General features: G+C 34.4%; 1 protein-coding gene across 1 annotated transcript in view; it reads right to left on the bottom strand.

The window, feature by feature from the left end:
• LOC146994198 (neprilysin-2-like) overlaps window positions 1–21,334 on the bottom strand; it is a 125,954-nt gene extending 104,620 nt beyond the window's left edge. The window contains exons 1-2 of the mRNA XM_085826318.1: window positions 21,117–21,334; window positions 17,644–17,735 (exon numbers count right to left, since the gene is read on the bottom strand). Coding sequence (XP_085682444.1) covers window positions 17,644–17,735; window positions 21,117–21,334 — 310 coding nt within the window. The remainder of the gene's footprint in view (window positions 1–17,643; window positions 17,736–21,116) is intronic.
• Between the last annotated feature and the right edge of the window lie 1,555 nt (window positions 21,335–22,889).

Below are 22,889 nucleotides of genomic sequence, written 5' to 3'. Positions count from 1 at the left end.
ATATATAAAAATACCATTTACCTATATATATTAATAATTTATTGTTACAAAAGGTTTTTAATATATCATCGCAAAGGAACACAAATTTAATTAAAGCGATGAATTATTGGAATACATTTGAGTCAGTGTTTTAGGTTTACGTTATTTAGATTTATATTGTAGAAAAAATACTTTAAAAAGTGTATAGAAATATTATTTTGAACCATAAAAATTCTAAATAGTAAAATTTAAAGTACTGAAAAGGTAGCTATTGCTATTGACACTAGATTATATAATATAAAAATACCTCATGCTGAGCATTTGCTGTATTTACAATTCAAAATGAAATTTATATAGTACAGCATTTAGCAATATAAATAAATCTTCTGTACAGCCTTATACAAACGCAGTTAAAATTACTGTCATTGCAATTAAGCGGATATAGCACATATACACTCATGTCCATAAATTAAGGATAATGCAAAATCAGGCAAAGGAAGAGTTAGAAGCAAAACAAATTTGACTTATTTGTAAAGCTTATTTATTAAACAAAAGGTCAAGAGCAAAAAAAAGATGCTATATGTTTGATATTATTAAAAAAATTAGCGATTTTTTCTCCCTGGAGCAAATTAAAAAAAACAAACAAAAAAAAACTATTTACAAAAAACCAATATTACATGGTTGGTATGATTGTTAATACATTGTATGTCTCCCAGACAATGCAATACAGTCCGTACAAAGCCTGGGCATGCTGAGTATCAAATTATCGATCTGATCTTGGGGCATATTACACCACTCAAAAAGCAATGCTCTCCGAAGTTCCGGTAGACATGTAGGAGGAGGTTGACGGGCTGCAACTCGTTAGCCAAACATGTCCCACACGTGCTCTACTAGATTCAAGTCCGGTGAGAGTGCTGGCCAGTCCATACGGGTGATATCCTCCGATTGAAGGCATTCGCTTACGATGTTTGCACGGTGAGGACGGGAGTTGTCATCCATAAACACAAATTGTGCGCCCATGGCGCCCGAAACAAACGCGCATGTTGTTCCAGAATGACGTCCCGATAGATTTGGCTTGTCATGGTTTTAATTTGAACATTCAGGTCAGTTCTGGAATCCAGAATAATTCCACCCCAAACGAGCACTCCTGTACCAACCGTAACGGTGTCATTCAATGATGTTTTCTTGGTGGTAACGGGTACCTGGAGCTCTCCATATGAAAGTCCGGCGAGAATCAGACTGCAAGCTAAACCTGGACTCATCGGAAAACATCACACAAGCCCATTGTTGCGGTGTCCACACTGCATGCTGTCTACTCCAGGCTAACCGCAGGCGACAGTGAGTTTCAGTAAGTGGAATGCATATGTCAGGTCTACCAGCATATAGACCAATCTGCCCTAAGCGTCTGTACACGATTTGCGTTGAAATTGTCGTACCAGTGGCTGAAGAGAGCTGACGAGACAGGTCTGAGGCTGTGCTCCGCCCGTTTCTTTTGGCAGTAACTGCCAAATACCGGTCGTCATTCGGCGTTGTAACTCTGGGCGACCTGTTCTGTAACATTTACTCACATTACGATCATCTTGGAATCGTTGCCAAAGCCTGGAGATGACACTTTGGGCAATTCCAAGTTCGTCTGATACTTACAGTTGGGAACGCCCACATTCCAGACGGCCGATAATTCTACCACGTAAAAAATCATCCAAATGCGTCCTTTGTGTCATAACTATTCGGTTATTGCACTGAAATGCTTATAAAGCGCCTGCGAACAATTTTACTTCTTTGCCTCTATTCCTTATATATCACTCGCTTACACTCTCGTCATTGTGACGTACCATCAATGTCATCTGGTTACTTCCCGAAATTTGCATAGGATTCTTGAAGATGTGTGTAGTGATTTTACAGGTTATATATTTATTTTAGAGTTCGATTTCCGCGTGACTCCGAATTATCCTTAATTTATGGACATGCGTGTGGTTTACATTTGTTTAGAAACAGTCATATTTAAATTAATATCTATATAAACAAATAAATTTAGTGCAGAAAATTGTAACTACCATTTCCACAGCATAACTAATGAAAGAAAATAATGTTTAAATATTACTCTAACCTATGTTTGAAAACAATGCTAAAACAGTGCCCTTACAAGACTCATGATTCGAAAAGCTTTGGTTTTAATTGTCTTGTAAAAACTTTCAAATACTTCTGCAAAATTCATGCCCACGTAAAATTTATTACACCTAAATCAACTGATATACAGTGAAACTTTCCTAAAACAATCAACTTCCCAATTCCAGATAATGCAAGTTTCCTGTAGCCTGACAAAACTATGAGTGATTTTTACTGTTATTCATTTATGTTCCTGACAAACGTGTCACTGACAGAGGTGGTCATTCAAGAAAATAACCACTATATGAGGTTTCACTTAATGTAATTTATTTCCAATAAATAATTCACTTTTTATCCTCCCAAGGCTAGTACATTTAATAATACATAAACTCTATTAATTATTCACAAATCTAATTCTATTTCAAAAGCAAATTTTAAGGTATTTCAAAAGCAATTTAGAAGAAAAACCATTTTAAATTTTCTTCATCAAATCAATAATAATAAAAATTAAAGTACGCATAAAAATGCTTATATGTGTTTTAACAAAATAGCGCAAAATATTTAATGTAAAAATGTGGTTCTAGTCTCATACTTGTAAAGAAAAATAGACCAAAAAGAAAAAACAATGTAAGCTACTATGATCATCTAAATTTTCACATAATTTTAGTAATGGAAAAAAGATTCCTTAAGCTTGATACCTTATCTACCTCATTCACTAAGTAACAAACGCATTAAATATTTCAAAATTTACTTCATTAATACAACTTACGTTTTTTTGCTCGCGAAATATAATTAGTACATTTTTTAAAACATAAAAAAACATTCTTTTTGCTCAGCCACATCACATTAGTCGAAACATTGAAAATTGAACCATGCAAGATCATTTTCAAGTAAGGCATGCTCAAATCTATTTCAGTACAAAGTCCGTAATCTGCACGTCCATTATCCGGAATGATCTATAATCCGGACCTCAAAGCCCCAAAATTTTTTGGGTATGCTTTATGCATGCGCGTTAGGAAGATGTGTCTCCAGATACGTTAAAATATGCTTAGCATAATTTATGTCCAGCTACCATATTTCATGGTGAGGACGATGAAGATGATAGCCGCGAATTTGAAGGTTTTCGGACATCGCTAACTAAAGGTAAAATTTTCCAGTTATTGGATTTTGTAAAGAAATGTGGAGAAGCGGTAATAAATGAAGATGATATAACAGAAGTTTTTCATTACGACGACAATGCCCCAATCACTAATCAATTAACGGGCGGCGAAACGTGTAGTATGGTTCTAGATACAGAAAATACCGTTTCCGATAGTGAAGAAAATGACAAAGAGGTTATTGAAAATGAAAAAATTTCGATTGACAAGTTAGTCGGTATTCTCGACACAGCAATTACAGGACTATAACAGTGGAACTTTGTAACTGAACAAGAAATTATGTCTGTTATATAATTAAAGACAAAGTATTAGCACAAAAAACGAAGCAACTTAAACAACTTACATTGAAAGAAATGTTTAATAAAGTAAAATAAATATTAAGCTTTTTTGTAAATTTTGATACTATTTAGATCATAATTGCTCTTTATTACGGTTTCATATTTTTAATTGTATAATTTCTGCAAGCCGTCTTACCAGATTTAAATTGATGATCTATAATCCGGATAAACCCCTATTCAGGAATCGCCCGATGAGTCCGGATTACGGACTTTGTGCTGTAGTTCATAATATTCAAATGACCAAGCATCTACATGAACAAGCTTTAAAAAGTATTTCTAAGCTGTAATCAAAAAAAAAAAAAAAAAAAAAAAAAAAAAATCAAAAATACAGTTTCAGTAGAATGCAAAAACTATATTTGTGCATCTGATCTACACACACTGAACCAAATTATCTCATCTGGAATTATCACTTTTAAGTCTTTAAGCACATTGCTGTTTAAGATAAAAGTAAAGATGGAAAATCAATTTCACGCACAAGAAGCTCCATTTCAGAACTAGTCAGCTATCAGCAAAGTTCTTTCAAACATTAGACACGACTACACGTACATGGCTTTAGTGGCATTTGCTTTCATATTCACAGCCAGTGCCGGTATTTTATTATTTGCTATTAATATTTAAACAGTAAGACATAATAAAATTTATAATATAGTAAATTATTTATTTCATTACTACAGCCTACACCACGATTATAACACAAACATCTCATAACAACGTTAACAGAACGGCGCCATATTGCTTGTGTGGGAAATTTCTTCTCATGGAGGTAGCGGGGAGAGGGAGGGGAATTTTTTTCCTCACGTTCGTGTTAACACGGAGAAAAATAGTTTTGAGGTTGTCAATTTACGTGGTCACGTTAAAGAGATAATGGTTGATACCGGTGTTTTTTTTTTCTAATATCAGAAACGTAAGTGCGTATGTGTGTGTAGTCAGAGAACCAACTCGTGGCAAAACCCACCTCCCTAAGATGACCACCTCTGAAAGAATTTCTGAAAACATAAGTATATTTTGGTATTGAACATGCCCTCTGTAAGACGACCATTCACAAAGAAAATTCTGCAAATATGGCTGGTCGCCTTAGAAGGATTCATTTCGTGGAGGTACCTCCCTAAGACGACCACATCTAAAAGATAAACGTATTTCTGATAACATAAGTATATATTGATATTGAGCAACACCTCTCTAAGGCGACCACTTGCAAAGATGCATTTGTAATTGGGGCTGGTCGCCTTATAGAGACCTCGTTGTGTGAGGTGTATATGATTACTGTTATTATTTCCGACAAAAGTTTTTTTTTAAAAATCAAATTAATAAGTATATTAATAAAAAACCCTCTGTAAAACGAACACCTGCATTTCCAGGTTACTCTGATGGTCTTAAGGAAATCATATTTTCATTTTATTAATTTTATTGTTTACAAGAAATCTATTAGCGTCTCATAGAAAATTAGCATAAGCCCATGTAAACCAACAGAAGATTTATTATCATATTGATACGAGTAAGAAAACCAGTTGAAAGTCAATATAAACCAGTACAAACCAGTAGAAAGTTCTGACACTCATGTTGGTTGTATGGGTGTCAATTGATACCAGTAAGAAAAACCCACAGAGATCAACAGAAACCAGAAAAGATCAGTAGAGACCACCAAAAATTCTATAGGTACCAGTAGAAAGTTTTACTGGTTTTTATAGGGCATTTTGAAACCAGTAAGAAAATCCACAGAGACCAACAGAAACCAGTAAAAGTCAATAGAAACCCATCATTTTTATGGGTACCCATAAAAAGTTTTACTGGTTTCTATGGGGCATTTTTAGTAGGGTTGTAATCTCAAAAAATTTTCAGGTATCATATTTCAACGAAAATGTCCATTTTGACACCTCTCGAATCCATTTTAACTATTTTTTGCGTGATATCTGCATGTACGGACAGTATAGTATAAAGAACATTTTCCTCCAAAACTGATTGAAAAGTGGATTTAAATTGGCTTCAGAAGTCAGAAGATTTTTGTGACGTACATATATATATATATATCGCATAACTCAAATACAATTACCATCAGAACGTTGAAATTTTGTATATGGGATTGCTACAGCATCTAGTTGTGTACCTCCCTTTTTCGTTGCAATCGGCCGCACCAAACATATATATACATATATGTATACATACACTCTGCAACCGACTCCGTGAGCTCAGTTTTTTTTTTTTTTTTTTTTAATTTTTATTTTTATATGTTGGTAAATTGTTCATTGCTTCCTCTAAATGTGGTTGAATTGTGTTGCTCTTATGTTCCGGTTAAGGCTTTTTACGCCTTTAGTTAATCTGCATGCAATAGTTCTTGAATTATCAACAATTTTGGTAGGTGTCAATGTTTTTCTGAAGCTTAATCAGATTGAAATATTCTTAGTTTTGTGATCGAGGATTACGCGATTTATTGTACGTGCATCAAGTTCTACAAATCATGCATTTTGAATTTTCACTGTATTTTGAATTATTGGAATTCTAACTGCTGTTAATCGATCGTTGGTTTTCATTAGCTGGCTGTTTCTAATTAATTGTTGCTCCGAAAGATCGATCCAATAGCTTTCAATGAGTCTGTCGTGAGAAATGTGCAAATGTTCATCATTGTAAAAAGATCTGTAAGAAAGGGCGCATTGTTTGAAGAAAGCAAGATGAGTATAATTGATATTTTAATTTTCAGCCCGAAGCCAAGAAGGGCTATTAATTTAGTTTTGGCAGTTTGCCATGGCATACAGTTTTTAATGATTTTTTAATTTATTTATTCAGTCCTTCGTAATTAATACCGTAGCAAGTTTCTAGCGTTCGCTTATTCGATTCGTTAAAAAATCGGGGTCTACAAGTTTATTAAAATGGTATTCGTTCCATGATGTTTTAAAATTGAGAAACTTTGCTTGTTTTCTACAGTGACATTAGGTTTTTTGGAAGCAGAAGACATGAAAAATGAGCAATGCCCTCGCCAGGACTCGAACCTGGACCTCTCCAATACGTGCCGAGTACCGTTACACCACGAAGGAATTCAGAAAGGAGGGAGAAAATACCTTATATATTCCTCTTTTAAAGGATGACTGAGGATTAGGCAACCCAGTTCCCAAATTCCTGATGGTGAAGAATTACCATCCATTACCTTTTTACTCGGGGCTATTGTAGAAGACGTTAGGTTCTTTTGAAGAAGAAGAAGACATGAAAAATGAGCAATGCCCTCGCCGGAACTCGAATATGGACCTCTCGAATACGTGCCGAGTGTGCTCCCCTTACACCTCTAAGCCATGCAGAAAGGTGGGAGAAAATACCTTATAACATTTTCTCCTTGCTTTGGTTTCTAACGGAATATTTTGTACAATGACGTTTTCCCCTTCCTTGTTTTCGACGTGATGTTTTTGCCCCAATACTTTGGCTAACATCCTACAAGTTATCGTTGACAGGCTCAAAATGGCACGGCTCAAAATGTAAGGCTTTAATTTACTTCCGACACGCTTTTGCGCATACACATTCTCAGAGAGTTGCTTTTCGGTAAAGCGTAAAACCATTCCCTCATTTTTAGATTTGATCAACAGCTTACTGAAAAAACCATATTGAACAATTTATAAGCAATGAATGCAAACGTTTTGAATTTGGGAACTTTATCTTGCTTCTTTTAATAAGTTATTAGCAGGCAAGCTGGCCAGATGAGTGGGATAAGGTCAAAGCAAATTTTATAAGTTCGATGTACATCTCAAAAGAAAATGTATAAAACATTTCAAGATGAATAAAATCAGTTCTATAAATTTTAATAATAATAAACCGGCTGCGTGATTACATAAAAAAATTTACTCTACCTGTGTTTAGAAAAGACGGATGGCAATTTTAAAATTCCACTTCGCTTCGATGCAACACGCCAAAAGCAATAAAGTTCAGCGAATAAAGTAACTTGCAGGGTGAGAAAATTAGCGTTTTCAGAGTTTTTAATTAATATCCCGGCTGATTAAAGTTGTACGAGGATGAAAATGGTCGAACTGGCTTCCCAAGAATTTTCGGAATACGAAGGTACCTCTCTGGAAATTGAACTCCTCAGCGCTTCGTAGGAGATGATATTACAAACAAACAAAGGAACAGGCAGGAGCGTAGCTAGGGGTGAGCAAAAGGGAACATCTGTCCCCTGGCGCCATGGAGGTAGGAAGTTAGAACTCCATACCCAGCGCAGCATCCATGGAGGTAGGAAGTAAGATGGAGTCGCCCTAAATAAGTTTCTCCCGTACCCTGCTCTGAAGCACCGGCGATCCCTACGTGGTAACCAAAACATTGGGTCATTTACCATTGAGTTCAATGGGATTTGACGCGTTCGGATGTAAATATTTTGTAATTACGTCGTAAATATACATATAAATGTATATATTTTCTTTTTCTACAACATTTCAGAGTCCTAAGTATGTGAAAACAACATATTTTTAAACAACATTTCATTCTGAACGGAATTAAATGCTATACTTTTCACAGGACAGTTTTCGCAGAATGGTTTAATTTGAATGAAATATTTTCACAAGTTTTCGTTAATTACATTAGAAAAAAAAATTAAGGTAATTCGATTTTATTCGGTTAAGGTACAAAAATTAAGATCAAAGTTTATTGTATTATTAATATTAAAATTATGCATTATTTCTTTTCTATTTATAGAACTTCTTCCTAAAATACTTTCTTAAATATGACATGATTTTTTGGCTTCTTTTAAATCGAAAAATGTAAGTCAATTTATAATTAATGCTCTATTCGGTTCATTTTAAATTAGAGAATTATTAGGAATTAGCGAAATACTTTAAATAAGTATTTCGCTAATTCCTAATAATTAAATAGGTATTAAATAGTATTTGACTTTCTCTGAACATTTCTGAAAGGGAATAAAATAAGTTTTTTTTTAAGTATTATTTAAAACTTGTAACTGAGTTATTATAAAATGTAAAGAGAATAATTCTTTTAATTATACTTATCAGATTTTTTTTTTACCCTTCATTTCAACAATACATATTCCAAAACTCTTTATTACGTTCTTAAGTGCGCATCTCATAGCATTTGCTTTACAATACCTTTTAACAGATTGCTTTCCAATACGAACAATTCCTGCTTAAATAGTTTTATAACGTATTTGTCAACAGGATTTCAATTTATGTTTACAATTCAATATTAAGGTTATTATATATTTAGATAACATTTATAATCATTATAAATTAGATACATTTAATCATTAGATTTCTTCACAGTACTTTCACAGTTGTTTAGAAGTGAATAAATTCTTCATTTCAAATACATTTATAAATAATTTAATGAATATTTAAGTATTTTGTCAAAGGCAGATACATGCTTTTTGCAAGCACATGCATAAATACCCATACATATTTCCTATTTATCATTTCCGGTATGTGCAAATCTTTAATTTCTGTGCATTCACTATATATTTCGTGTATAGTAATTTACACTAATTTAGCATACACCCGAAAGTCTTACATAAATAATATATATGAATATAATTTAAATGAAAATTATAAGTATTATTTTTAATACCCACTCAAAGGTCAGTTTTTCTTCAAAATTCCTCCACGATGGCATCTCTCTCTTTAGGCAGATAGCCCTTGCATGCGTTACTCTATTTAATAAAAACTTAATCTGACCTATGTGCCTAATTACAAATATTTTAACATATATAATTTTATATTTACATTTAGCCATCAAGTTTCAAACTTTTCAAATCTTCTAGAAAATAAATTTTGGCAGTTCTCTTTTAGCAATTTTCTTAAAATCTATATTTTTGTAGTGCAACAGCTTAGAATTTTATAAAACAAATTCATAATCAAAATCGCTGTTGTTAGTTATCGAAAAATAACCAAGATGTGATTTTTGCGTAAATGTCAGTAAACTATATAAATTGCTATTATCCATTACACTATGAATGTTTCTTTCATGCGAGAGTGTCCCTTTTTCGATTTCTATGGAACTGTCGTGTGTCGAAATACTATCAGAATCTTGTCAAGCGAGCTTCTGAATGTAAACAAAGAACACCCCGTCTGGTGACCCAAGCTTCAAAGCAGTGCTTCACTTCTAGCGCGGAATGGCCCCTCCTCCCTTTCCTACCTCCATGGCAGCATCCAGGGGGCGCCAAATTGATGCTAAGGAATTTTAGAATGAAAAGTTTTCCATTGTTCTAACTGCTCTAGAATGTTCTATGGCTCTAGAACAGGGAAACAGGCAGACACCTACAGATAGATCGCAATGATATAATTTAAAGTACGTTTAATTTGTGATATGTATCCAACTAATAATTGTTATGGGTATTTGCAACTTTGCTGTATTTAACAAAACTGGTGTCAATGCCCATCATATGTTACGTAACCGATGTAGTATCAGTTTTATTTTTAATATTTTAGATCTTCAAACTTTTACGTGTTTTATAAGTTTAATAATTTTTTAATGTTATTGCCTTTTTAAAATGTAAAATTTAATTCTGAATTATAAGATTGAAATTTTTTGCTAACCATTTACTTTGGCGTATTTTTTTCTACGTATAGATAGACTCAGCGAACAAATAAGGAAGGCTGTAAGAGACCTTGAGAAATGGCCCGTTATTGATGGAGAATACTGGAATTATGAGTCCTTTAGCTGGATGGATACTCTTATTAGGTTGCGCCAGAAGGGTTTCAGTCATAATACCCTTATAGGTCTGTCTGTTGTAAAAGACCCCAATAACAATATGAGTAATATTATAGAAGTGAGTAAAAATATATGGCTTAGCGCAATTGGATATTTAAGTCTCTAACTCAATTAATACTGAAACAGTGTTTTATTGCTATAAAATTATCATTAAGGACGTCTAGCATTCAAGAAATTTAAAACAGTTTACGATCAACAAGATTTAAGTTGACATTACATATTTACAGTATAGCTGAATGTTATGAGTTATAAAAGTAGTTTGCATATTAATTAAAAGAAATTATTTCATGATGTAATGAAACAGAATTTAAGGTTAAAAGTCTCAGAATCTTTTTGTATTTACTATTTGTTCGTTCAATATTATAAAATTGAATATGAAGAGCAAAATGCTAGTGTTAAGTATAAAATTAGGAAAGAAAAATACAAATTCTAGTTTGGCATAGATTTTGAATAAAACGTTTTAAATTTCGCGAGCAAATAGACACCACAAATACCTCCTTTTCTAAAAGAAAAAAAAATACTTTAGAAGAAGAGGGACCTATGTCTAATCGTCCTGTAAGTAGACAAAGTTTTATTAGAAAACCTGTGTTAATCTGACGTTACCTTTTTACTTAATTTTATTTCTAGGGATTGTAAACTTACCGACTTCTTTAATATTATTAATTCAATAACACAGCCAATTAAAACTAATTTTTTGGTAAATTAGCAGTCGAAGATTTTACCGTAAATACAAAAAGGATACTGTTGTATATTCTTAACTTGAAATAAATAATAAGTAGAAATGCAAAACAATTCAATACGATTTGTGATTTAACAAATTATTTCATAGTGTTCTGATTAAATTAAGTGTTCTTGGCAACTAGAACTAGAGAATAATGTAGCGAATATTCGATACTCTAGAAACTGCAAGACAAAGTCCAAAGAAGGGTTAAAATACCTTTTTATTTAACTTGAGAATAATAACAGTCTGTCCCTTTCGGGCTTACAGGAAAGATTCCATTTGGGCTTTAACTTCAGATAGAAAATAAGAAACAAAATTAATTCTGACTAACTAAGCAGAAGTTGTACAGAAATAACTTACTGAGTTGCCCCTTATTTAACCCTTTCCGGTACGCTACCTTTTAAAATCGGAGTTGTGATTAAAGAAAAAGGTAGGCAGTCTAATTAGGCCTAGAGGAATACACAAGTAAAATTTTGTGAAGATAGCACTTAGTAATAATTCTGTGGGTGTGCCCAAAGTGGCACACTGATTGAATAGAACTTTGGAAAGAGTGCTGAAACGAGCGTTGTTGTCAATGAACTGACCGATGAGATGCAGAAAAACAAAAAATACAGACTCTCAGTTGTCCTAAATTATCGGTGAGCCCGGTCTGGGCACACCTAGGATTCGCCGTTTGATTTTAGGCAAGATTTCAAGGTAAAAATTTTAAATTAATATAGAATAAGGAGATTAGCGTACAGCCCAAAAAATAACATAGAAATTTCTTTTCAAACGATTTCTTTTATACCCTAAAAAAATCTGGAAAATTTCTTTGAAAAATGAGGGTCTTAAAAATCTAAACATGGCTAAAATATATGGACTGGTTTGTGTTGAGCTGCCATCTACTATAAATAAAGAAGGTTCAGAGTAACCTATAGTAACCTATAAAGCCTTTTCATTCAATTTTTCTGTGCGTACAGAAGGAAATTTTTAAGTGTGTCCAGACCGGACACACTGTGCCGCTAAGAGTTAAACCTCACCGGCAAGACAAGAAAGAAGAACAAGTAAGAATACGGCTGAATGTAGTAAGATCGACTTAAAGCAACGACGTGGCCAGAAAGGCAGAATACGCTGCACTGAGAACGTCTGAGCTATTCTGCGGAATTCGACTCCGACCAATGACTCCTAAATTTAAATAATATTTAGGAGGCAATGCTTCGACTCCGACTAACGCTGAGCGCCGCGATTAGCTTGCAGTGAGCAAGGTATTTTCCAGCTATCATGAGATATGCTGGGTCCGTGACACTTAGCCGACAACCATTTAGCCGACGGGACACTTAACCGACACCAGTTAGCCGATAGGACATTTAGCCGACACGGACACTTAGCCTACAGGACATTTAGCCGACACGGACACTTAGCCTACAGGTCATTTAGCCGACACGGACAGTCAGCCGACAAGACACTTAGCCGACAAGGACACTTAGCCGACAGGACATTTAGCCGACACGGACATTTAGCCGACAGGACATTTAGCCGACACGGACAGTTAGCCGACAGGACATTTAGCCGACAAGGACACTTAGCCGACAGGACATTTAGCCGACACGGACAGTTAGCCGACAAGACATTTGGCCGACACAGAAAGTTAACTGTCAGGACATTTAGCTACGGGACACTTACCTGTCAAGACATTTAGTCAACAGGTTACTAAGCCGACAGTGACTCTTAACAGACACGTACCCAAAATTATTTAAACTATCAATTACAAAATTTCTCGACCACTCCATAAGTTCAATATTTAAGTCATTTTTTTCACCTATCAGTAAAATTCATTTTTCGATTCTTAAAGATCTCATATGTGCTATTAATTATTGTGTTAATTTAGCATTGTTTTATATGTATCGTGCTGTTCGGTGTACATTGGCCAAATTGAAAAAGCGCTGAAATTTCTCGAAAATGAATAAAACAAAACCTTAATATTTTACTTCTAAATTAAACATTATGCACTAGTTTAGGGCTATAAACATTAACCTAAGTAAGTATTTTAAGCGAGAGGAGTGGTCAATAAAATGTTACAGAATTTTTATCTCAAGAATGGGGGGCATGAACTGCAAATTATAGAGGTCACAAATAATTTATACCTTTGCTTGTCTTAAAAATTCACTTTTTTAATTGTTTTTAGTAACAAAATAAAATATATTTGCTAAACTAACCCTCACCATCATATGTTTCCATAAAAAGTATAATTAAATAATTCCATAAAAATAAATAAGTAACTCATGACAGGGAAAGGGAATTTCCTTAGTGGGAAGAGCCAAACGGTTTTGTAAGGGAAAGAATGTAACATGATGTGATGTGTAAAATAGTAATGAAACGTAAAGGTATTAAAAATTTGAAAGCATTTGGATGGATGAATTGGATTATTCAATTTTGGCAAAGCACACGAGGGCTATCTGCCTAAGTGGAGGGATGCCTTCGTGGAGGACTTTCTAAGGGAAACTGGCTCGTATACACGTTACACATGGGGAAAACCACGAAAACACCCATGCAGCCAGCCCGTTCGCGGGATTCGAACCTCGGACCGAACTAAAAGTGTTCAGCGTCTTTATGAAAGCATTTGGAAGATCGAGATTGGAAAATTAATATCATTAAGTAAACAAGAAAAATTATTAATGACGTGAAAGTGTTCAAAAGAACCCAGTTGATTAAATGAAGAAGCTTTATGGATAATTTTTGAAGATCTCACATTAAAATGTAATTAAGTGACCGCCGTACTTAGCTAAAAAAATTCTTTTTTCCTTTCGAAATTTCATTCATATACCCTGACGAGAAATTTCAGCGCTTTATAAAGGGATGCCTTCGTGTAGGACTTTTTAAGGGAAACTGGATCGTATACACATTACACATGGGAGAAAACCACGAGAACATCCATGCAGCCAGCCCGTTCGCTGGATTCGAGCCTCTGACCCAACTACCAGTGTTCAGCGACGTTACCGCTCGGCCGCTGGTGGGCCCCTTAGAAAGAGTGGGGACGATCTGGCTTACTTTAACACGGAAGCCGCTGGCGTTTGTGTCACATAACTGTTTTTAATTATTAAATGTGATACGTTGTATAAGTGATGAGATTATAAAAGTCCCAGTTTTTGCAAACAAGATTTAACATATCTCATAAAAGCACTTTTTACTGCATTTTGCGCATTATTTTCAAGCGTAATTCTTGTATAAATTTCTTTACTTTGGTAAAACGGTAAAAATTCTAAACGCAAAACTTATGAACTTACTTTTGTGTACAAATAAAGTAAAATTAAATAATACTGATAGCATATGATGCTTTGAAACAAATGAGGTAAAATTAAACAAGATCTGATAATTCTCTTTGATTTTATGAGCATTTTCAGGCAGTAGTTTTTAAAATTATTATAACATAACAAGACTATTATTTATTTTATTATATGATCATTAATTATTAACATTGCAAGATGATTATTTATTTTAGTAATTCGTAAAATTCGGAGCATAAAATTTTTTGAGTGTAATGAGGGGGAAAAAAGGATAAACTCTGGAAGCACTCAGCAATATAATTTTATATTAGGCCCAAAGGAGCGTTTTTGTAACGTTTTGCGTGTTACCTTTATTTATTAAACATCATGTTCCTCGCAAGTAAACCACATAAAATTTAATTCACGAACAATATCACAAAATATTTGAAAATGACATATCTTTAGAATTTCCGCGCTGGAGATTGTTATTTTCTGTACAGGGTTGCCATTGCTTGCTTTGAACTCGTTGAGTTTCTTAATCAAAACTTCGTTAAAGTTACAAAATATCAAATGGATTAAAACAAATTCGAAATTAGGACGTCCAGGTGCCCATGTTCGGGTGGAGGATTACGTTATTCAAAATTTTATGATTCTAAATTCTGTTGTTTTTTTCACAGTGCGAGAGAAACGTACATGCATTCATGCAGATTCTTCATTATTTAATTTATTTAAATTTAATACAGGGCGATAATATTTGGTGGCAACAGTTTGCAAAGTGAAACGAACATTTATAGTGAAACAAAGCAAAATGCCATTTCGAAACTAATAGCTTTTCTGAGCTGCCGCCCCTTTGGGTTAATAAAATAAATTAGCATTAAATAAGAAAACTTATACAGAACTAGACATAAATTAAAAAAATAATCACTATAAAATACTAGCACAATTAATTATTACAGTTAAATACAATTTTTAACATTAGAATAAATGCATAAAAATTATTAAAGTGTTAATCACTATGATGTATTATGAAATATTATTGAAATAAAACTTCTTTGTAGAATATTATGCTATAATATTCAGATATACTTTTAGAAAAAGCAGTACAAATAAGAATTTTAAGCAAAAACTTTCAAAAATCCATTTTTTTCGATTTTAGTATTTTTTACTTATTTACGCCAATAAAAAGCATACAAATTGTAAAAGAAAATTGCTTGTTTGAATTTTTCTATTAGTTCAGATTTAAAATATTATTTTTTAAAAGAAGGAGAAACAAATTTCCTTACAGCATAGGAAAAGCTAAAAAATATCCAGACCTGAAAACATGTAACAGCTTTATAATTATTTAGAACATTAATTACGCTTGATAAACATGCTAAATTTTTTAAAATCAATCTCAGTTTCAAAAATAAAAATATCTAAAAATTCTAATTTGTGAAATGAGGTGTTATCACCAGCTTTTTCTTGAAAATTATGCACGCTGCAATAGCCAACTATTGTTAAGTTTCTGCAAGTCGTCCCTACTCCTCCGGATGTGGTCAAGGTGATAGCCGGCAATACGCCAAGGCAAGGGAGAAAACCCATTTGGGTTGGTCTATTTCTTATAAGGTCCATGGATACATATCAAACAATGCTAAATTAACACAATAATTATAATACGGAGAAGTCGAGAAATTTGTAATTGATAGTAAGTTTGAACAATTATTGGGTACGTGCCAGCTAAACGTTACTGTCGGCTTTGTGTTCTGTCGAATAAATATGTTGACAGTTAAGTGTATCGTAGTTAAATGTCTTGACGGCTAACTCTCTGTGTCATCAAAATGCCCTGTCGGCTAAATGTCCTGTCGGCTAAATGTCCTGTCGGCTAACTGTCCGTGTCGGCTAAATGTCCTGTCGGCTAAATATTCTGTCGGCTAAGTGTCCGTGTCGGTTAAATGTTCTGTCGGCTAAATGTCCTGTCGGCTAAGTGTCCCTGTCGGCTAAATGTCCTGTCGGCTAAGTATCCATGTCGGCTAAGTGTCCATGTCGGCTAAGTGTCCCTGTCGGCTAAATGTCTTGTCGGCTAACTGGTATCGGTTAAGTGTCCTGTCGGCTACGTGGTTGTCGGCTAAGTGTCCGCGACCGAGAATGCTGCTTCATAGAGCTCTTGAGGTGGCTTGAATGCTGGGTCCTGGAGGACATCTCTCAGGGAGAGAGAATTGTATAACAAACATTTAAATACAGTAACTCGTGAATTCTAAAAATATATGCTGAAATAAAGGCAACAAGTTAGGTTGGGAAATCTTTGTTTACATTTAGTAGGAAGGTTGCAAATGGTCATAAAAGTCTTATCTTCACAAAGACTGCCATAGTGGAAAAGTCTTAAGTGAATTCATAAAATCACAAGTTCTGGCATCATTAAAAATGTTTCTCTCAGTATTTCTAAGACATTTTTTTTGATCAATTTTGCAAAATGGGGTCAATTTTGAGGTCTACATGAAAAAGATTATTTCTCACAAAATAGTGAACATTTGTAATGATTCTCAGAAACCGATTTTGTACCACTTGTAATTTTTTAACTTGACTATTGGAAGACAGATGAGGCGCTTTTTGCTAAGATCAAACTTTGAGTACTTGCTACAATAGGCATCTTATCAGAGTAGAAGCTTTATCAGGAACATGATCGATATGATGTTTCCAAGTCAATCGGTCGTTAAGAATAATGCCGAGATATTTCGCTTGGAAAATCACAGGGATAAGTTCATTAAATAAATACAAATTCTTTTTGAGTTGGTGATTACGTTTGCGTCTTCTGATGAGGAGCAGTTGGGACTTTGTGCATTAATAGAGATTTCCCAATAGCTGCACCACTGTTCAGTTTTTGGCATTACGTCTTGGAGATATTTCACAGCTTGATTAATGTTGATGGTAATGTAATGATGGCTTGATTAATGTCTTACGTAGATGATACTGCCAAAGCAGTATCATCTACGTAACAGGCTAGAATTGAGTTACCATTATCCTGAAACTTGGGAAATTCGCAGCGTAAAAAAGGAGATTACAGGGCTAATAACTGCACTCTGCGAGACCTCACTAAGCATAGGCTAGAGTGAAGGAAAGGCATCAGTAGCAAAAACCTTAAATGTCTGTTCGTTATAAAGAAAAGAAAAAGGTGAGCTTGAGTTACTCTTGCTCAATTCCTAGGTCAATGAGTTTGGCGATAAGTCCTTCATGCCAGACGTGGTCGTAAGCTTTCGCCACTACCATGAGAATAGCAATATTTAATTTCATATGGAGAGCAGCACCTGCAAACTCACTAAGTCTGAGGAGTTGTTTGGTTGGTGAAATATGCTCACGTGGTCAAAACTGTTCAGGTGATAAAACCTTAATGTGAGAGTTTAATCTTGCAAGTATAACACGCTCATGAACATTACCTAGGCCAGGTAGAAGACTGATCGGTCTGTACCCATCAGGATGAGAATAAATTTTTCCTGGCTTAGGTATCATTATAACTTTGGCTTCCTTCCTGAAAATGGGAGTTTGTCAAACAAGCATTTGATTGATTGCTTCGTTGATAATCGTGCAGCGGTTGCTTCGGCATGATTTTTGACGCTGGACTCCGGTTCTCACTTCATTTTCATGTTCGCTTTGACGACAATTCAGAATGGCCTTGAAATATCCTCCGAGCAGATGAAGCACGCTTTCATTTGGACGGTGCAGTGAATATTCACAACTGCAGAATTTGCGAAACAGAAAATACGCACCCTATCTCAGAGATTCCGTTACATTAGTCAGAAGTGATGGTATGGTGTGGATTTTCTGCATCATAATGGCTTGCACACATACTTTTTATGCAAGATAGAACTCTTCCACACATTGTACGACGTGTTACAAGTGTTCTTAAACGTCATTTTATAGAAGAACATGCCATCAGCCATCTCTTTCGTAATGGCTTTCGTAACTCTAGCCTATGCTTAATGTGTGGCGTCCCGATCCCCAGTTTCAATTCATGCGATTTTGGTTTGGGGGGCACTTGAAACATCTGGCAAGTCATGACGATCCAACAAATTTACCTGATCAATTTGCCTTGTAGTGGCGATATTTGAAACTAATTACCACCCGATCATAAAAATCACCACAGAATTTTGCAATATTCTCATGACTGGTTTCATTTGTAGGCAGCTTCGAAATATGGATTCTTTACTTCTGAACACCCTGTACATACATGCTCACGCATAGTTTTCTCGAAATCAAAAGAATATATATTTAAGTCCGAACGATTATTGCAGAACTTCTAAATAACTAATTCGTGTTTATTTTATGCTATACTTGAAAACACTCTTAATTTTGTTATTGAAAATTATGGTTTATTAGGTCCTCAAGCAGGTAGTATTTCAGGGAAATGGATATAAACTTTAAAAAAAAGTTTTTTCAAACATTTATTAGAAGTAACTTTAATATATCAGAAAAACAAGTAGACTCATTGTCTCTAAAAATATAATTAGATTTTTAATTTATGAGAATATTTCTAACAGAATGGAGGCGTAACTGAAAAGACAATTGGGAGTCATATTGATATATATTATTTATCAAACTACAGGTAAAATAGTAACGATTTAGCGGATAGGGTTTCAACCTGTTTTCTCGAAAATGTTGCAATTTATTAAGCCTTACTAATTGTAGGCACAATCTTATAGAAATAATTTATAACAAATTATATTGACTCTTGTAAAAGCAGTACAATTTTTTCTGATGCCATAAAGGGAAGATTTTTCTAATTCCATAAAAATGAACCTCTGTATCATATTCAGTAAAACTCTGTGGAAGTAGTTTACGGCCAATCTATTTCCTTCGCGTCCAAGACATGTCAAAAGTATCAAAGAAATTTCTAATACCATAATATTATGTGTCTGAGTTTCCTTCTAATCAGGATGTCAATGAGATGATTGATTGAAAATTAATCATTTTTTCTTCATATTCCAAGGATATTCAATCGAGTTGTATGTAGATGAATAGGCAAATAAGTTTTATAGCTACAAATGTATTTTTACCATGCTTTTAATCAATGTAGTTCTCTTCGGATGTGTATTGTAAGGAAGAGAAATTATTAAAAAGGTAGCCTATTTCTTCACTGAATTTAATGTAAAGATTTCCATTTCTTATATATATATCAACGTAATTAGCACTGAATATTCCTTCAAATATAATTTCTTATCCATTAAATGGTAAAAATTTTTTATGAGAGCAATTTTAATCTTGTCAAAATAAAGGCGAATTATCGTTCTTCTTTCTTAAATGTGCAACCTTATCGATTATTCAGTTATATACTGAATATTGATTGATGTGTATTTTTATTCGTCGCCTGCCGTAAGAAATGTCGTGATAGTGTTGATTGACACAGCGAAGGAAAATATTCTTCTTCGAAGACCAACCCTACAAGCCTCACAGGCAAATAAATGAGTTCCAGAGAGAATGAATTATCGCCTTCGAGGAAGCAAGATGGTCATAATCCCCAAATTTCCAAGTACGGATGCCAAAGCGATGAAACAATGAAATAATGTTGTCAGCAACGCACGATTGGACTCATAGACTAAGCCAACATGCGCTCTGCCATAACCATACCGACGATTAATACTTTTCAACATTGAGCAAAATCTACCCACATCTTCAAGGCATTTGTTGTCTCTTAAAATTATTGTACGACGATTGGCGAAGTGTTTACTGCATTGTCGGCACCTCTTAAGGCGACTAAGATTAACCCTGGTTCATCGGCAACAACATTTGTTGCGGTGTTGCAATCGCACAGTGTAGAATGCAGCAGACTAAAAAAAGAATCGTATCATTTTCAGGGATCAATCCAGGTTTTTCCTTGACCCAAATGATCGTCCCATCCATGTCTTTCGGTGGCCAGGAGAATACTGTTCTTTACCTCTTCCCGTTGTGATGAGTTTTACTTCCATCACAGCTCATATTATTGTACAGGTTACTATTGCATATGATATCCGATTAACTTTAATCATTTTGGGCATCATCATGACCTGCCAGTTTTACGTAGTCTACTTCCTAGAGCTGATTTCGCATCCATGCTGTCATGCCTCAAAAATAACCTCCAGCAGACATGACAATTAATAGTGCCCGTCCGCATGCCGTGCATGTCGTTACGAATTGGAGCCAATAGACGGCTCCAGCCGTTTATAGGTTGTAATGTTAGCATATTACTATCCAGTTTATATGTACTTGATAAAAATAATATTGTAAAGCAGTTTAAATGATATTGAAAATCCAGTCAATGTGTAAATGAATTACAAGTTTAATTTTGATTATCTCAGTAAAAGTATTGTAAATATGAATTCATATAATGTCTAAATGTACACATAGCTGTCATGATTTTATGTATCTATCACATGTAACTTGTACAAGACAATGATTGTAATCAACATATCTATGCTTATACACAGGCCTTGTATGCCCATGTAATATTTATATGTATATTTTTACACGGAGGAAATTTTCCCTTCTGCCAGGATGACTACTAACACTGTAAGACTTTTATAACAAAGTCAGGTCAGTGGTTATCTCAGGCGGCGCTCAGCCGTTTATAGGCGTTGGCCATGGGAAGCAATCATCTCTTATTATGAAGGCGTCTAATAGGTACGCCACCAATGCCTCCTATAAAGGGACGGACAAATTACATCCATGCCTTCTCATGGATTTGAAACACTTCGGTATGGTATTCAGTCTCACTAACCATTTATCCGTCTGGGCGGCAAAAATACAGGAATCTCTCCATGGCCCTTTCGTCGCGCTTGCCCTTCTCCGTCGAACACGTCTAGGACGTGATTGGACTCCTGCTCTAGCCATCGCAACTCTAGTGTCTAACTTGGACATGCAAATATGGATTCTTTACTTCTGAACACCCTGTACATCATGTTCACGCATAGTTGACGCATAGCACACGGTGTGCATTGAATCTGGAAGCATTAGATGTTTGTAGGCGTCCATAACAAACGTAATTGTAACGTCCATAATTAGTTTATTTCCCGATGCATCCACTCCCAAGGCGTCTTGCACCATATTATTCTCTAATGGTTTGAAGCGTTCTTGATCTCCCTTTATGTTACTCATTCTCAAATTGTATTCACCCACTCTTCGTTGACTTCCGTTGTTCTTGAACGTTTCATAATTATCTATCGCTTTTCCTAGGTGCGTTTAATTAGAAGTTTAGAAATAGTTATAAGACAGCAAGAGGACATAATCAAGCTATGGAAGCAATAAGCATTTAGTTGAGGCATACTAAAAGTTTAAATGTTTTCTATGTATCGCAAAAATAAGCTTACTATACGAAGCAAGGCTATTAAGCGTAAATAAGAGACAGAACATATTAGCATCTAAGGCTATCCGCTATATTCTTCTGTTTCTCATTGTCAAATGCCAAATACTTTTTTAATCTTTCTTACATGTTAGACTCTACCCATGAATTCGCGCTTTCAATGTGCTCCTCCAATCACATGACTAAAAATTTAAATGAAATCCTTTTTTGGAATTATGGTGGTCAAGAAATAAGTATCGGATTGTGTTAGTATTAGAGTTTAAACATTTTTACAAAGTTGACTAAATTTACAAATCCTAATAACACATTTGTTTAAAAACTACGGTGTGAAGTCTTTTTTTTTATTTTGAAGAAAATAATAATTTTGCCTTTTTGAAAATAAACAGCAAAGAAAACAGTTGTTTTTAATAAATTTGTGTTTTCAAAAACGTAAACCATTGTGGTTGTTGACTAATGCTCACTAGTCTGAACTCACTAGTCAGCCCATGCCCAAAATTCTTCGTGGCAAGCTCAGTTCTGCCCCCAATTTTGATGGCATTCACTTTTCATCCCGGAGGGTTTAATGCTCCGGGATGCATTAAATCAGTGTTACACGCCGAAGCACTAAATACTACAAAAAAAATTATCATTATCAGCATCTGGTGTGACGTAAATAAACATCCAGTTTATGAAGGACAAATAGAAAATTCTTCTCCAACTGCAAATTTGAAATTTCTGAAGACGAAAAGTTTCGTTTGATCTGCTAAACTTCACGCTTGCTTACTACGCCAATTTCTTTTCCCAATTTTCGTTTTTTAGTAATATCGTATTTTAAATGAAAAAATATATTAACGAATTTTTTTCTCTTATCCATCTCATAAAAATAATTTTTCTTTTCAAGCTGGACCAGCCATCTTTGGGAATAGATCTTGACTCTCTCACCTGTACTTCAGAAAATTGTAAGAAAAAAGACGATTACAGAGACCTCATACTGAAAACCATTTATATAGTGAGATCAAACGATAGTTCCCTTTCGGAGTTCACTTTCCCAACTTCAGATCCGTATTTCCAAACCGTAAATGATGTGATCTCTTTCGAAAAGTTTCTCGCAGAAGTAAGTACGAATGATTCTTTATTTTACTCTTACTGTCTTTATATTGTTGCGTGCGTATGGGTTCGTGATAAATTGAATGCACAAGTCGGATGAAAAGTGAATATAAATTTATTCTTATCAACAAATAAAAACAAAATGCTTAAATTTCCTCAGATTAGATAATATTCGTGCAATATTGCAATATTTTGCAGTAGTTAATTTTTAAATTACCAAACCGTTCAACAGAACGAATTCAAAATAGAGAAAGCTAATCCGAT

The sequence above is a fragment of the Stegodyphus dumicola genome, chromosome 11, assembly GCF_044657685.1.
Source record: "Stegodyphus dumicola isolate Sdum_Otavi_A_Nest chromosome 11, ASM4465768v1".
NCBI lineage: Eukaryota > Metazoa > Arthropoda > Arachnida > Araneae > Eresidae > Stegodyphus > Stegodyphus dumicola.
The sequence above is the reverse complement of the archived record's forward strand: the minus strand, read 5'-3'. Positions and strand labels throughout refer to the sequence as shown.